Source organism: Chrysemys picta, chromosome 13 (assembly GCF_011386835.1).
Source record: "Chrysemys picta bellii isolate R12L10 chromosome 13, ASM1138683v2, whole genome shotgun sequence".
Classification (NCBI taxonomy): Eukaryota; Metazoa; Chordata; order Testudines; family Emydidae; genus Chrysemys; species Chrysemys picta.
Window position 1 is genome coordinate 19855302 of NC_088803.1, and position 13561 is coordinate 19868862.

At 44.0% G+C, this 13561-nt stretch overlaps 1 protein-coding gene across 1 annotated transcript in view; it reads left to right on the top strand.

The window, feature by feature from the left end:
* The first annotated feature begins 3788 nt into the window (after positions 1-3788).
* Positions 3789-13561, top strand: part of LOC101935895 (cytosolic phospholipase A2 gamma-like) — a 42498-nt gene continuing 32725 nt past the window's right edge. Inside the window, exons 1-4 of the mRNA XM_042845440.2 lie at positions 3789-3910; positions 10296-10442; positions 10762-10878; positions 12706-12848. Of these exons, the coding sequence (XP_042701374.1) occupies positions 10407-10442; positions 10762-10878; positions 12706-12848 (296 nt within the window). The 5' untranslated portion in view covers positions 3789-3910; positions 10296-10406. The remainder of the gene's footprint in view (positions 3911-10295; positions 10443-10761; positions 10879-12705; positions 12849-13561) is intronic.

Sequence of the window (13561 nt, forward strand, 5' to 3'; positions counted from 1 at the left end):
TGTGGAGCTTGGTTTAGGAATTTTGTGCCACAATTTGGCATACCTAAACAAACTGTAACAAGTTGTGTGCATCTTTATCAATATGGCCAAATGCCTTTTAAAAAGCACTCTAAATAAAAAAAAAAAACTGAACTCAGCTCTCATAAATTTCTAACAAAATTGCCCAATGTAACTACCAGCAGTGCCCTGTTGGCCCTGGCTCAAATGAAAATTTATTTAATAAATAACACAATGCTTAATTGTTGCTAGGCACTAATGAAATGTGTTAGGTTTTTATATACAGCAGCCCTGCCACTCACTGATACCAGAAGACTGGGTCTACATAGAGGTCCATCAGCAGAAAACTGCCCTGGCCCCATGCTAAGGAACTCTTATCAAGTCCTTTTAATTATCAACACCACTGTAAAGGACTGAGAATTAACTACCCGCCCATGTTTTTTATTATATGGCTCTTCGACTGATCGGTCTATTTTTCCTTCTGGCATTGTTGCTTCTTCTGGACGGCAAAAGTGAAGGACAAGGTAAAAAGCTGGTAACCTCTCCTTTGTCCGCTGACAAACCCACTGAGCCTTTGGATCTTGCTAAGAAAACAACTTCTCCACCTGAGGACATAATAAAGCCTCCAACCAAGCAAGGTGATTGTGCTAGTTACCCCTCCCTTGCTGCCTCAGTGCTGGACAGCTAAGTGAACTAAGACTACGAAATCTCGAAAAATAGCTTGCGGAAGCTAGCCAAACTACCTGAAGATGAAACTTTTAATATCCCTCAGCCTCTCCTCCTTAATGAACTTGGGATGGGGAGGGGAAAAGTAATATTTTTCTAAATCTTAGCCAACCAGTAGCCTCTGATTTAGCCTGTATTATATTGCAATATACCCCTACTTATACCATTCATGTTAGTGCCTCTCTGCCCTTTGTAAAGGTGTTTAGCCAACAAATGTGGTATAATTATTCACAGGAAAAATTGTGTTAGTGTGTTGAAACACTAATAAACTGTAATTAATGCCACATTAGGGACCATTAAGTTCACGCTGTCCTTATCCAGTTTTCAAATTGCATATTATCTCCGCCCTTAGTGCAATAACCCAAAAACTTCTAACAAAAATTGTATTAAGTATCAGCAAGTCTAAAAAGGCATTGCAGTGGGATCTGACATGTTCAAAAGTTCAGGATTTTCTGAATGACCAGCTCACGGCAGTTCGGAGCAATCTTGAACATCAGGTGTGGCCTACTGCCCTTATAGACACCTTGAAAGTACCATCTAATCTGTTGCCATGAAGACATACTTAAACATTTTCTGGGTGAAAGTGCAAATGTTCGCAGTGCTCCTTCCAAACATATAGGCTGGTTAAAAGGATGTGGGCTTCCACATACCAAATCCTATCAGGTCCGTAAAAAGAATGCATGTAACCAATTTATAGTCAGTGCCACCGCACTACTATGCTTTGCACTAAACTAATGTTTTTGTTTTCTGTCTAAAGACCCCCGCCCCTTTCTCAGACCCTGCTTTTCCCCATCACCCAGCCCAAGAAAAATAAAGCTGGTTTCAGGGAGGTACGGTATGCAATGGGGGATGGGGCAAAGGTTGTAGGCCCACTTATTGTCAGTACCCCTAGCATTAACTCCCTTAAACAGGCCGGCACCAATCTTGGCACTCCCAAGCTGACCAGTTCACGATCCTCGTCTGTGTCCAGCAAAAATTAATCTTGGTGATGCCTACACAGCATCAGAGGAGGGAAATAGTGGGGGAATAGGCCTGGCTGGCCTCCCTTGCACTGATCAGAACATCGGCGAAGACTCATCATATAGGCCCGCCCTGCAGGCCACAAGCCGGAACTAGGCTAAGTGACACAGCCTCCTGCCAAACTCGATCAAAAGTCATGACCAGAGGAGGGGGGGGGGTAAGGAGGGAAAAAATAAAAAGCCCCAGCAGCAGTACTAATGAAATATGTTCATGGCTGATGAAATATAATAACCACTTGTGTGAAGCAATAGATAACTTTAGCTGAATGCAAACTGACTAAATGCAGCTTCTCCTTTGGGTGATCTGTGACCCACCCCGTGATTCCAGCTAAATACAAGGTAGCCAAACATGGTTCTCTTCTGTGACCTCCCCGAATTTCTAGCTAAATGCAAAACTAGCCAATTAGATACCTTCTTTGAGCATCCTGTCAACCACTCCCCGGTACACTGACCGTAACACCCCAGAAGGTACTATGAACCCTGCCGAGAATATACCCCAAATGAATGCCAAGCACTGCCCATATCGGAAACCACCAAGAAACCCCCCCACCCAATAGGCATCCAATTCTCGTAAATAATGAAAAAGCTACCGGGAAAGAGGGACAGACCCCTACTTCTATTTTTGCATCACATATTATTTGTACTATGCTTGCGGTTTGACAAAATAAAGGCAGCCTGCGCGCTGCTGCTAGGGGTGGCAGTCTTCGGACTGATACCCCAGTGCGTTGGTATGTATTGCAATAAAACTGGCCTCAGGTTTGAGTCTGTGAACTAAAATCAATGCGTGGGTGGCTTTTTCCACAACAGTAAGGTCCCATGGGAATCAAGACTGAGGGGAAAAACAACTGAGGAGAGTTGGTAGTTTTTCAAAGGGACACTATTAAGGGCCCAAAAGCAAGCTATTCCGCTGGTTAGGAAAGAAAGAAAATGTGGCAAAAGACCACCTTGGCTTAACCACAAGATCTTGCATGATCTAAAAAATAAAAAGGAGTCATATAAAAAATGGAAACTAGGACAGATTACAAAGGATGAATATAGGCAAACAACACAGGAATGCAGGGGCAAGATTAGAAAGGCAAAGGCACAAAATGAGCTCAAACTAGCTACGGGAATAAAGGAAAACAAGAAGACTTTTTATCAATACATTAGAAGCAAGAGGAAGACCAAAGACTGGGTAGGCCCATTGCTCAGTGAAGAGGGAGAAACAGTAACAGGAAACTTGGAAATGGCAGAGATGCTTAATGACTTCTTTGTTTCTGTCTTCACCGAAAAGTCTGAAGGAATGCCTAACCTAGTGAATGCTAATGGGAAGGGGGTAGGTTTAGCAGATAAAATAAAAAAAGAACAAGTTAAAAATCACTTAGAAAAGTTAGATGCCTGCAAGTCACCAGGTCCTGATGAAATGCATCATAGAATACTCAAGGAGCTAATAGAGGAGGTATCTGAGCCTCTAACTATTATCTTTGGAAAATCATGGGAGATGGGAGAGATTCCAGAAGACTGGAAAAGGGCAAATATAGTGCGAATTGCCTCCTCTGCCAGGAGTCAGAAGGCCTTTTCCACCTGCTGGTGGTCTATAAAACTATGACTGGTGTGGAGAAAGTGAATAAGGAAGTGTTATTTACCCATTCACATAACACAAGAACCAAGAGTCACCCAATTAAATTAATAGGCAGCAGGTTTAAAACAAACAAAAGGAAGTATTTCTTCATACAACGCACAGTCAACCTGTGGAACTCATTGCCTGCAGATGTTGTGAAGGCCAAAAGTATAACTGGGTTCAAAAAAGAATCAGATCAGTTGATGGAAGATGCTGATGGAAAACAAGAGTTACTGTATTTTCAAACTTCTACCACTATTAACCAGTAGCATGCAGATCATATGGATATCAAGTTGGGGTCGAAAAAATTGTGGAAAAATAGCCAGTTGAGGTAAAGCAGCAGATTATGACACTGAGTGCAGCAGCAAGTGCTTAACCACAGTGTTGGCTCATGTCCAAAATCTTAACTATAAAAATAACAAGAGCAAGGAAACCACAGAGATAAAGAGAGTGAGAGAGAGAGAGAAGATACTGCTTGAGAATTGCTAGCAAAACATTCTCCCCAGACAACCCGCAGACGACTGGCCATCGGAAGAGGGACGCTGCCAATTCAGCATCACCTCTGATTGTATGTAATTGCAATTCATGGTTCTTCTAGCTAACTGCAATAGGGTTTTTTGTGTTAATAAAAGGTGTTGTGTGTTTGAACTGTGACCACCCTACTATAGTGAAACTCTTGGAAGGGTAACAAAGGATATGTCCATCAATGGCTATTAACCAAGATGGTCAGGGATGCAACCCCAAGCTCTGAATGTCCCTAAACCTCTGTTTGCCAGAAGCTGGGAATGGGTGACAGGGGATGGATCACTTGATGATTACCTGTTCTATTCATTCCCTCTGAAGCACCAGGCATTGGCCACTGTTGGCAGACAGGATACTGGGTTAGATGGACCATTGGTCTGACCCAAATAATGTGAACGGCTGTTCATATGTTCTTATGTCTCACTACACCTGCAACAGGTGTTAGTCTTGGAGGGAGGGGCTAGCAGGAGAAAGACCAGTTCAATTGGAGGGGTCGAAGTGGGGTGCAGATCTCCAGCTCTCACCCTATAAGAGAGATCTGTCTGGAAGCAGGACCTGACTATAGATGGGTTCTGGCCAGACCCTCTCTGAGAGAGGTGGGAATGACATGGGCAGAGCTGGCCTAAGGGAAAATGGCTCCCTGGGTGAACTTGTACTTTGGTGTCCCTGGCCCCCGTGGGTGCTGCCCCATCACCCTTGGCCCCCCCTGAACTCCCTGGGCTCCCTAACCCTCATCAACTATGGGCCCCACTTCCTCCCCTCCGCCAGTGGTTAATTTGTATTGGAAGGGGTGCTAGAACTCAGCCCCAGCACAAATTAAGCACTAGCTGGGCAGTTGGAGAGCGGCAGCTGATGGCCAGATGCCCAGCTCTGAGGCTATACCGCTGTCGGCAGCAGCAACAGCACAGAAGGGTGGCATGGTATATTGTGTATTGCCACCCTTACTTCTGTGCTGCAGCCGCAGCACATGATGCCTGGTGTTTGGCCTGTGGCTCAAGGCGGGCTCCGCACTGTCACACAGAGCCTGCATCTTTCTGGCTGATGCTAGGGCCATCCCTCAGCCTTCTGGCCACTTCTGGCTCACTAGAGGTGCCATTTCAGATTTTGGGAGTGGGGGAGGGCAATTTTAACCGTGATTCCAGGGGCTGCTTAGGCACCTGAAAACTCTAGTGGTGTTTTTGAAGAAAATAACTTAGAAATTAGCTGAATGAAGCACTGTATCCAATTCCTCATATTTTAAGTTTATATGTAAATTTAGAACAATCAGGAGAAAATATAACAAGATATTCCCAATCCCAAACCTTGAGGTATCAGTTCTGGAGCTTTATCACAGAGATCAGAAACACAAGTTTGATACTTTGTACACTATATTTAGTAGAGATACATAAAATAAATGAAATCTGCTTAAAATCTGCTTACTTTTTCTAACAGACACACTCTGTGTTACTGTCATTATATACTCTACATTAGCCAATTGTTTTTTACTCCACTAAAAAGTATTTACTTAATTTTAACATACAAAATTAAGGTTTTCTTTTCTCTTTTATTAAGAACAGACATTTATTTTTCTAATTATTTTGGCATTTATGTTTACCAATCACAATTATGTACATGATTCACTAATATTTGACTCCATCATTACTGTTACTATTAGACTTGGAACCACATTTATTTTTGTATGAATTTTAAGCTATTTTACAGTTATAACTAAAAATACAATTTGAAAATAAGCGACCTTAATCTGCACAGTGTTGAAAGCTATGTGTTTAGCTATTTTTTTTTAAACTGGCATTGCTAACGTGAGTACAAGCTTAAGTTACTTTCTAAAAGATATTTATTTGATTGTACCACTTTAAATAATGAATGACAAAGCACAATATGGTGATAAAAGTAAAAAATGATAATTACTCCATCCAGGACAGGTCAGGCATTTAAGAACTCAGAAAATTAAATTTAAGCATAAGAGAGAAACAAAACTATGAAATGAACAGACCAGTCAAAAAAACTAAAATAATAGGATTGTAACCCTTAATGAACTTTGAAAGAATAAAATTACAGGGAATATATATGCACTGCACATTTAATAGAATCACAGAATCATAGGATTAGAAGGGACCGCTCTCTATACCTACATCCAGGTCATTAATAAAGATGTTAAACAACACAGGACCCAGAACAGATCCCTGTGGAACCCCACTTCACACTTCCCTCCAATCTGACATAATTTCATTAATAATTATTCTTTGTTTGTGGTTGTTTAACTGATTATGTGTCCACTTAATGGTAGGTCCACCAAGCCCACGTGTCTCTAGCTTACTTATCTGGATGTCATGTGGCACTGTGTCAAAAGCCTTGCTGAAGTCCAGGTATATTATGTCCACTGCATTCCCCCTATCCACTAAATCAGTTACCCTGTCAAAGAAGGAAATCAAGCTGGTTTGGCATGACTGGTTCCTGGTAAATCCATGCTGGCTGCTCGTGCTCACCCCTTCATCCTTCAGGTATCCACAAATTAAATGTTTTATATGTTGCTCTAGGAACATCCCAGGTACTGAGGTCAGTGTGACTGGTCTATAGTTCCCGAGCTCCTCCTTTCCCCCCTTTTTAGAGATGGGCACTATGTTAGCTCTTCTCCAGTCTTCTGGGAACTTTCCTTCCATCCATGAGTCTGTAAATATTTTTTGCCAGTGGCTCTGAGATTTCTTCAGCTAATTCCTTTAGAATAGCATCCAGCCCCTGTGATTTGAATTAATTGTTTTTGTTTTTTGCAATGTAGATGTACCCCCGGAGTCCTTTAAACATATCGGCCCTTGATGAGTGTGGGGATGACCTGTATAATTTTTAATCTGTATCCCAAAATGTGGCTTTCTGTGAGGCTATCAGAGGGCAGCAGACAGTTATAGCACACTCATCCACAGGGAGACACAATAATGAATGACAAGTCATTAAGGCCAAATGGGTCTAATTAGCCAAAAAAGCAAAGCTTCAGATATGGTCTCCCACAGTATTCTTGCCAGCAAGTTAAAGAAATATGGGTTGGATGAATGGACCATAAGGTGGATAGAAAGCTGGCTAGATTGTTGGACTCAATGATCAATGACTCAATGTCTAGTTGGCAGCCGGTATCAAGTGGAGTACCCCAGGGGTCGGTCCTGGGGCCAGTTTTGTTCAACATCTTTATTAATGATCTGGATGATGGGATGGATTGCAAGTTCACAGATGACACTAAGCTGGAGGGAGAGGCAGATAGGCGGGAGGGTAGGGATAGGGTCCAGAGTGACCTAGACAAATGAACAAGAAGCAATCGTCTCAAGTTACAGTGGGGGAGGTCTAGGTTGGGTATTAGGAAACACTATTTCACTAGGAGTGAAAAGGAAAAGGAACAAAGAATGGTATTAAACTAAAGGTCTTAGTATTTTATATTTTAAATGCGTAGTGTTTTCTTTTTCTTCTTCTGTATCTTTGATAAATGATTCTAACAAGTCTTAATGGTGTGTTTGTCATGGAACTAACCAGGCTGAGGTTTCTGTACTCAAAACTCATACCATGCTTAGCTATTTAGTGTCATGCAGCAACAGGATCATGTGAACACCTATTACTCTCTTGTCCCATTTATTCCAAACAACGTTTGTTTCTGTACCGTCCTCTTAAGAGTGTCTAACTTAGTGTGTCCCACCACACCTGCAGGGTGATTCCTCTACACAGGGTAGTGTACCTACTCCTGCACTAAGAGGGGAAGAATTGCACAAAATTCCACTCCAAAACAGGGAAGGGCAAGGGGCCCAAGATAGGAGGAGTGTGTTTTTGTAGGGTGACAAATGTCATTGCCTTGTTGCGGCCTCTCTTCACCTTGGAAGAAGGCCCACATGAGCCACCTCTCACTATCCATGCTAGTTACCTGCTCTCCTCATTGCAAACATGTCCCATGCCATCCAGCTTGTATGTAATTTTCTGCAATACCGCGAGCTGGGTAGAGGGAGGGTAATTCTGTGTGGCAGAGGATTTAGATACTTCACAATGAGGAACAAACCTATAACATTTCAAAATATTCCATGGGAGGGAATGGAGCCTAGCTCAGGAGCAGTCTGCTGGGAGGGCTGCCCCAGACCTGCGTACTCTCAGAATCCTGGACTCCCTGCTCCAGGGGGAATCTGCATGGTACGGTGCCAAGAACCTGGGCCACTAAGGAGTGGTGAGCCAGGACTTCCAGGCTGTCACCTCCCTGTTTTCCAACCAGGCAGGATACCTGTGGATCCAGGACTCTGAAAGGCTGGCCTGTACAGGTGCCAAGTGCTAGGTTGCTACACCACTTTCTGAAATTAGGCCTGGCTGCCCCTTTGACTGTACAGAAGGGTGGCCAAATCAAATTTCAATGGCATTGCACCCATGCCACCAGAACAGCTGTACTAATTTACTACAGGGCCATTGCTTAAAAGTAGTCGGGCCATGCCCCTTCCCCAACGACCCTGTGGACTATGCAACATTGAGCAAGTGCAAAAACTTATTTGGGGGGGGTCACCCTCCCCATTCCCCCCAATTGGCACCACTGGCCCAAATCCCACATTTAGACCTCACTGAGATTCATAAATCTCCTGCTCAGCACCTACATTTTTGTAGCAAATGTTCCCTTAGTGCATATGTTTCTGCCTCTGGGCATGTGCACAGCTACCTCACTCTGGGTATCAGATGCCTATGCTCCAGAGTGATGCAAAACCCAGCAGAAGACAGGTGTTCCTCTGCTTATCTCACTTGCAGAGGAAAATCCAGCTGGTGCACTCTGAGCTTGCTGAACACCACACAAAATATCCCCTAGGGGTAGGAACTCAACTGCTTCCCTCCTCACTTTTAGTCCAGTGGTTCAGGGAGTCACCTGGGATGTGAGAGAGCCCTTTTTAAGTACCTGCTCTGCCTGAGGGAGAAGGGATTTGCACAGGGCTCTGCTACCTCTTACACGAGTGTCCTAACCATTATAGCACGGGCTGATCTAGGGAATCCTCAATCTCACCAGTTGAAGCTGTTTCACTTTGGATAAATAAAGCAGGTGAGGGGGAAGTAGAGTGAGAAAGAATAACTCTATAGCCCGGTGGCTTGAAAATGTACCTCTTGCTTCCCTGACAAATTATTCATCTAGAGTGGAACCACTTCAGGCAGGGACGCCCTGCCTCATAATGCCCCATAGCTCAGTAGTTAAGGCACTCACCTGAGAGATGCAGATCCCTTCTTCTCCTCTGGCAGATGGGGTAGTCCTATATCTGTGGTGAGTACCCTAGCTGTGGGGCCAACAAGTATGAGTGAGGCTCAACTCCTCCCCACCCCAACAGCTAGCATGAAATGCCTTAGGTGGTGGACTCCAGGTGAGGGCTCACAGCCGACAATCTTAAGCCGAGGTGGGCACCGAACTCCTCGGCTTAAGGGGGGCAGTGTTTCAGACATGTCCTCCCATTGGCTATCTTAATGGGCTGGCTTTTGTGGATCCCATTCTGAGGCTTCTCGCTCTTCCCATTCAGGCTTTGTGAATCCCACTGATTTGTCAGGTGCCTAAAATTGAGGTGTGGTGATGCTCAGCCTCACGATGACTATGTCTCTTTGTCAGTCTAGCTCCAGGAGCCTCAAGGCCCAGCTCATTCAGCACCATGTTGAGGAGGTGGGTTGGCAAGCTGGCAGGAAGCCAGGAAGTTCTGAAAGTTGCCGGCTTTCCCCACATGTGTTAATTTTGACAACAGTGGCAAACTTCAGCAAAACATATCTCTCATCAGAATTTTAACAACCAGCTCTAGCAGTTTCCCATGAGCTGTGGTTGCCATTGCTTGCTCATTATGACTTGCACTCCTGTATCGTTGGGTTAATAACAATGCAAGAGCTACCATGATAGATAACAGAGTGGCCCAACCGCTACTCAGCATGATATATACTGTGACTGAGCATCTACTCGGTGCTAAGGGGAACATTGCACAAGTTCACCCTGACTTCTGTTAACCACAACTTTGTAACCGCACTGTCCCCAGCCAGCAGACACTGATGAATCTGAGAGTCTGCTTTTCCAACGGCATCTCTTGAAAAGCATCTTAACAACAACAACTGTTTCCATCTTTGGTTATAACTAACTGTATCGGAAGGGCAGGTTGGGGAACCTGAGCCATCATCACATTTGGTTGTAGCAGGAGAGAAACTAGGGTTATTACTAGGGTTTGCCTTTTGTTTTGTTTTTTTAAATCTGAACCTGACACAAAAACAACCATATTCCCTCTCTTTTTATTTATATTTGAAACGGGGAACCTCTGAACCACTAAGCTCCATGTTAGCTTATTTTCTTTTACATTTCCAGGCTGAGATTCTGTAGGATTTGGGCTCCTAACTCCCTTAGACTCCTTTGCAATTCCCACTCGATATCCCAATGGGGCTATACTAAATGTTCCTTTTCTCTGAAACAGATACAGAAAGAAGAAAACAGCTATTGGAGGTTGACTTGATCCTCCCATCTGGGCGCTCCCTGAAGAGTCCATTTGCCACTGAAGGAAGAATTCCACATCACCAGGGGAAATATGGCAGAAGCTATGGAGAGGTCTCAATTCAAAAAGGTAATTTATTTGTCGTACAGAAACTTATTTTGTTCATCCCATAGTAGATTTCTTTCAGTTTAACAAAGCTCATCACAATTTTTGGATTTGTTTTGACCCAATTTCTCAGAACTTCCAGTGAGACAAAAAATAAGACATTCACCCAGCTCTACTTCTGACTTTGGCTGAGGTTTCTAGGTACAGCGACCATACACATATAAAGAGTGAATCCTGGTTAACCTCTGAGGGACCAGTGATATCTGCACCCAGACCCTACATCTCCACTCCCTGGCAGCCTTTGGAGAGATGAGGTATTTTATTGGCATTTTATTTTTGGCAGGATGATGGACGTGTCCGGCTTTCCCATGAGCTCTCAGAGGGTGAGAAAGAAGCCACTGGGAACAGAAAGGCAAAAGTCCTGGAGTGCCTCAAGAGCCTTAACAGTGCCTGTGCTGAGGTAGGGGCCCATGCTGCCCATAGTGCTAAGGAGAACAATCTAGCATATTAGCCATGTGGATGGTGATTGAGATGCCTGGTACAGTGGGAGGAAACGCCTACAAAATTCTGCCCCATGGAGATAGTTGCCTTGAAATACAACATTCCCAAAGCACAGGGGGAACCAATGGACACAGACGTACAAACCTTATGACTTTTGGCAGGGCTCAGACTTGGGGGCCTTCTGTTCTATAAGCACAAGCTCCAACCCCTTCGGCTAAAGGAGTAACACCGTTAGAATGCAATAAGGGACTTGCTGGGGATAACTTTTAGAGGGCTCCATGCTCACGTGAATTCAGTCAGTGCTTACTATATCCCTTTTGTAATGTGTGTGTATATACTGCTGTGATTTTGAAGCCAGACAAAGCCTGCAGCAGAGAACAGAGGGGAAGGGGGCATTAGAGCCGTCACTATAGTGCACAGATTGCATTAAAGCAGTGGTTCTCAACCCCCAACCCACATAATACATAGAGAGCTGCATATGTGGCCCACAATGGTAAATAGGTTGAGAAACAATGCCTTAGAGGGATAGAGAATTGAGTGAGCTATTAATACTTGTCTGATTTAGTATTAATACCAGTAATGAATAGTGACTGTGTAACATACTTTCTACATGTATCACAGCCCCATCTGCTGAATGAACCGCACAGAGGGTAAAAGCCAACTACTGCTGCCCACCCCTTGTGGTTACTCTGTTAACTGGCATGGTGGAGACATGTGAGGAATTTCCCAGGATTGTTACCCATCATTGAAAAGTGATGGTCCTTGGAACAATGCAAACTCCCAGGGGTCTGACATATTTGGGAACATGTGCCCTCTGAGGGCTTTGCAAATGTCAGCCTAAGAGTCTTCCACTGCTTCCTCCTCACAATATTCTTCCTTCAGCACTAGGCAGAGTGACCTGGGTTTTTTGGTGCTCAAGGTTCAGTCTCCACTGGTGACTCACTTGTCACTAATCTTGTTAGTGCATTAGTACTACAGCGGGCTGACTTTTTGCATTCAACACATTTTAATGAAAAATTGCTATTTTGTGAACACAGAAATATCCATTTTTAACAAAAATATTCAAAAGTTTTTGAAATAAAGAGCACCTAAAAATTTATTGGGGAGTAGACAGGTGATGGGGTGATCATTTTGTGGGTTTTCATGTTTTGGACAGACCCCACCCCTTAAATTTTTGATGAACAATTTGGTTCCTCCAAAAAAAAAGCAAATTTGTGTAGGAATAAAAATCATTTCTTGAGCAGCTACATTTCATATGTTATTTTTTTGGACACAAAGAATAGTCCTTCTACATTACACACATTTATTCAAACAAACAAACTCACTCCCGTGAATCATGGAGAGTAAGGGGCGTGAACATAGAGCACAGTAAAGAGCACTAGTAAGTTTGAGCCCTATTTCAAGTCCAATGGAAATCAAAGGTGCTTTTGAAATGCCCTCTAGGCCCTTACCTGCGTCCCTTTGAAAATTCTGGTCCTGGTCTGTATGTTGGTGCATAGGATTTTAAGCACAAAAGCCCAGAGTTGCAAAGAGCCCTAAGGGATTACTGTGCTGGCACTGTGTGATTATGGCTGAAAATGCAGATAAAGTGTATTTGCTCTTGACTCAGGATGGGACACAGGTCATTGGGCACCCGATAAGGATGCTTCCTAACATCAGATAAACAAGTCTTGGAACTTGAGGCTTTCTCTGTGAACTTCTTGAATGGATCTGTACCAAGAGCTGCATATCAGAGATCACTCAGCATTCCTAGTTCATTTGTCATTCCCTCTTTTCTCTCCCCCAGGATAACATGCCCAATATCGCCGTGCTAGGATCAGGCGGAGGTCTGCGGGCCATGATAGCCCTTCTGGGAACCTTGGTGGAGATGAAGAAGCAGGGCCTGTTGGATGCTATCATGTATCTGTGTGGGGTATCGGGTTCCACCTGGTAGGTGCATGTCAGTAGAAGGGAGAATGTACCAATTTTTCCCAGCTCGTGGTCACTGGGGCATTCTTATTATCAATTAGCTCTGTACATTTTCAAGGCATTATGAGTAAGATTTTCAGAAGCACCTAGGTGTATGCCTACCCTGCAATCAGAGGGCATGATGTAGCATGCATAGACATACCTGAGCTAGCTTTAACCTTATTACTTTGGGAACCAATAGCAGTGAAACTCTGGAGGTACAACATGGGCTGTACCAGTCTCTTTTGGACTCTGAGTATGTACACATGCAGCTCACCCACAGTGACATCCATGCTGCTGCAGCTTCGCTGCAATTGGCACTTGAGCTAGCTTGATCAAAGCTAGCATATGTCTGAATACACATGCTGCTGTCACACCTCAGAGTGCAGCGCAGACACACCATAAATGACTCACCCTTTGACTTGCAATGAGATTTGTGCTCCTAAGTCACTTTTGGAAATCCCACCTTTAAGTAGACAGGAAATGGGTGCAAAATGAAAGAGAGGTGAAGCGACACATGCAAGGTCACACAGCAGATCAGTGGCCAAGCTGGGGCTAGAACGCAGGTGTTTTGAGCCTTAACCCAGTGCCTGCTCACTGGGAATCTGCCTCCTGGCCAGGCATGGAGATCTGATCTTGGGGACCCAAGCGCTGGATGACATGGTTAGAAGATGCAGGGACATTCTGGGCAGACT